Source organism: Homarus americanus, unplaced genomic scaffold, assembly GCF_018991925.1.
Source record: "Homarus americanus isolate GMGI-L3 unplaced genomic scaffold, GMGI_Hamer_2.0 scaffold10021, whole genome shotgun sequence".
Taxonomy (NCBI): domain Eukaryota; kingdom Metazoa; phylum Arthropoda; class Malacostraca; order Decapoda; family Nephropidae; genus Homarus; species Homarus americanus.
In genome coordinates, this window is record NW_024755702.1 from 1 (window position 1) to 3714 (window position 3714).

Consider the following 3714-nt stretch of genomic DNA (forward strand, 5'->3'; position numbering starts at 1 on the left):
TCTATCACAGGATGTTTGTGATACTAAAGAGACCACCCGATGACCTTCTCTGATACAGTACTGCAGTCAATAATGTTGTACATCTACAGCAAGTGTTGCCACATTTACTGATGTTCTGTGACTATTTGTTGAATTATCATTATTAATTTTTTTATTATTCTGTATTGCATGAAACATATGAGTCTTGTATATTATAAAAATAGTTTTTATCAGTTTCTGGTCAGTAAATACAACCAATTTCCAGAATTTTTTAAATAAAATAGAAATAAAGATTTATTTGTGTTTTCTTTCGCTTGAGATAATGATATTTTTCACCAATATGTCTTTTACACGTTAATGGATCAGTAGAGTTGATACGTAAAGTGCGGCAGCTGAGACCCAGAGAGTAGGAGCCACTGTAACCTTACAACTGTAAATATAATAAATAATTTGAGTTGAGAAGAATACAAAAAAGAGTAACTGTGACCCTATAGTAATACAGGAAGGATGTACCAGACAACAAAAGTAAAAGTTAAAGTAGAAGAAAAGACCAGCAAGCAATGTACCGTATTACATTATCTTCAGTAACAATATAAACTGCAGCTGATATACAATGTTCACGACAATAACATTATACTTAATTAGGAGCAGTTGGTAGTATAATCAGTTCACTACTGTACATAAACAGTGTAAATAATAAACGGAAGCTGGCAGTATATAAAGATGCCTCAGTCTTGCCATGGATGAGTCATCCTCTCTCTCTTATCCATATAAAGTTATTGTGTCGTTGTGAGATTTTTCTCCTTCGATTCATAATCTATTGTTTTAAATAATTAGTTTACTATCAATTTCCACAATTAAAAACATGGGAGAAATCACCACGAATATTATGAGTCACCCGACGCGCGATTAGCCGGGCCAGAACAGAGACGGACATCCTTTCTTTCCACGTATGAAAGCTTTTGGTAACTTACGGCGGTGAATACCCTTTTCACGTATATGTATCCTCTATATTTATATAAAAAACGAATTAGCTCTCTATAAAAAGCTGAAGGAGACGAAATATAATCACATTTTGTAGATCCTCCGAACAGTGTAGTTGTCTGAGGTCCTTGAGCAACATACAAAATGTTTCCTGTAGGACAAGAAACTTACGAGAAAGTACAAACGACACAGTCTTCATGTGGGGGATATTTCAAGTGTTACCCGACCAGTGACGATATTTTGGATGCCTTTGATGTCTCCATGTTTGGCGGGGAACACTGTGGATCACCTGTCAACAGTACAGACTATTCACCACTCACTGACACCTATCAACCATATGGAGGAAACACTGACCAGGTAACTAACACTCAAGACTTTGGCAACAACTACAACAAGATGTGGACAACAGGAGGAGCTACAAGTAGTTTAGATTTCTGCAGGTCAAATCTTACCAACTCCTATCCATCGCAGGCAACTGCAAGTCAAGATCAGCCCATGTTTCCCTGGCCGAGTGATGCTTGTCACTCAGCAGTTGGTGAACAGATGGCGTCACTCACTGGACGGAAGGTGAAAGTATATGAATGGCCACCCCAGAGTGACCCCGAACTGGAGAAGAAGAGAAAACGAGCGATAAAGGCCTTCAAAAACCGGATGAAAGACAGCCAGCAGGAGGAAGAGCAGTACATGAAGCTGGACACCCTCACCCAGGAGGTGTCACACCTCCAGAGGGAGAAGAATGCTCGGGAACAGACCGTAGCAGCCATGCAAGCCTACATCAATCACCTGGCGGCTTCATCCGCTCCCCAATACAATTGTAAGTCTTGACATTCTTCCCAATGTATTCCCTCTAACTCACTAGGAGATATTTATGTATTTTTCCCAACACTGATATCTTCTTCTCAAACGCTTGTTAAGTATTGATATATATAATTAATGACTGTCCAGCTTATGATATTCTTTGTATAAAGTATATTAACAACATGTTTTTCTTGGCACAGGTGACCCCTGGTGATAGATCAAGATGGACATCCTCATGTGGGTTATTGACGAAGGTAATCACTCGTGGATGTTGGTGAACCACATCATCACTTACCAAGATCATGTGACCTGATACTGTATGTGCTGGATCATGTGACCTTATACTGTATGTGATGAAACATGTGATCTGCTACTCTATGTGCTGGATCATGTGACCTGATACTGCATGTGCTGGATCATGTGGCCTGATACTGTATGTTATGAATCACATATCCTCAGCCAACATATTTTGGATCAAGTGACATTCATTATCTGTACTTCACGATATCTCATTCTATATGCGGTGGATGAAGAGGCCAGACACTACGTTTGACGGTACTTGTGTACAGTCTTGGTGGGACAAATGATGAACTACAGAGATGTCCAGGAACTTCTGAAAAATATCACCATACGTCCATCGCAGCACTTGTTATTGGCCCAAGAAGTGAACCGTACGAACATTTTTCCACCTGTTAATAGTTCAGACGTATTAATGAGCTGTTGTATGTGTATAAGTGCATGCACACCAAACATGAGACACGTGTTAGTAAATACTATGTTGCAACACTGCGTTTAATGAGTATGTGTTGTGTTCGAATGTTTAACGAAGCTACAGGGTGTGTGTGTTTGTTTGTGTAGATGGATTAAGACACTTTACGTAAATAAATACATTAAAATAACTGAAGTTTATTTCTTACTAATGCTCCTGAAGACAAGAAGAATTAGTACTCCTAATTATATTTAGGTTGATCTCCAGCCAGAGGCATATCCATCATTACATCTCACGGATCGTCCAAACTACGAAAGATATTCTTGGATCCATCACTGGTGGTAGCAAATAACTGATAATCGCTCCACATTACTAAAAAAAGATTAAAATAACATGGTGGGAAGGTATGCATGAACAGATGGGTTTCCTGACAAACCTTATGTCACCTTTAGAATATATTTTTACCCACAAGTTTCCTTCAAATGTCAACTTGCTAAAATGTTCCATTCCCACATGTCTACTTGACCCTCTGATGCTACGAACATGCTTTACTGAACTCAATTGTCTGGATAAGAAGCAAACATGCTGATGAAATATTTTGTTTTACGTATAATGCTTTATGTCTCGTATATACTGAAGTCTTGTCACAGTATAGCGATAATAATTTTTTTTCTGTTATGTCTGTTGCCCTTAGAGTGATATTCAGCTGAGAAACAATATTTACCACAATATCTAATAAATTAATGGAAGTTTATACCGAAAAAGGGATAATTTTTTGTTCCTATTCCCTTAAATCAAAGGAATTTAAATACCGTATGGTAAAATTTACGGTCTTTTATTTAAATGATGTGAAAATTCCGAATAGACTCCCGCCTGCCCCCCTTGGCACTTGAACGGCACCAGGGGCGTCACCAAGCTGGGTGGGCAGCAAGGTGGGAGTAATAGTCTAGGCCTCGGTAGTCGGTCTACATATTGGGATTTACGTTGGGGCATAAGAGATCGTACATGAGTGCAGACATTGTTTCACTGACCATAGACACTTGATCGCCTCGTCAAGCTTGAACAGAATTGTGTGAATTATTATTGTTCCTTCTTCATGAATTATATTGGTGACTAATTCCATCTCTGCTGGGCCACAGGTAGATCATTGAGGGGACTACAGTCGAGTACAACACTGCCTCTCGTGATCGCTTTACTTCAAGTCAGACCTGTATTTTTCACTTTAGTCTTACTTTAATTCACTC

General features: G+C 38.9%; 1 protein-coding gene across 1 annotated transcript; it reads left to right on the forward strand.

The window, feature by feature from the left end:
• The first annotated feature begins 1070 nt into the window (after positions 1 to 1070).
• Positions 1071 to 2530, forward strand: LOC121856638. Its single transcript, XM_042352289.1, has 2 exons — positions 1071 to 1777; positions 1962 to 2530. The coding sequence occupies exons 1-2, from the start codon at positions 1108 to 1110 to the stop codon at positions 1973 to 1975; spliced, it is 684 nt and encodes a 227-aa protein (XP_042208223.1). The 5' UTR covers positions 1071 to 1107; the 3' UTR covers positions 1976 to 2530.
• The last annotated feature ends 1184 nt before the right edge of the window (positions 2531 to 3714 follow it).

What these genes read in the sequence shown, in the direction of transcription:
- LOC121856638 (XM_042352289.1), top strand. Translation starts at nt 1,108, where the DNA reads ATGTTTCCTGTAGGACAAGAAACTTACGAGAAAGTACAAACGACACAG.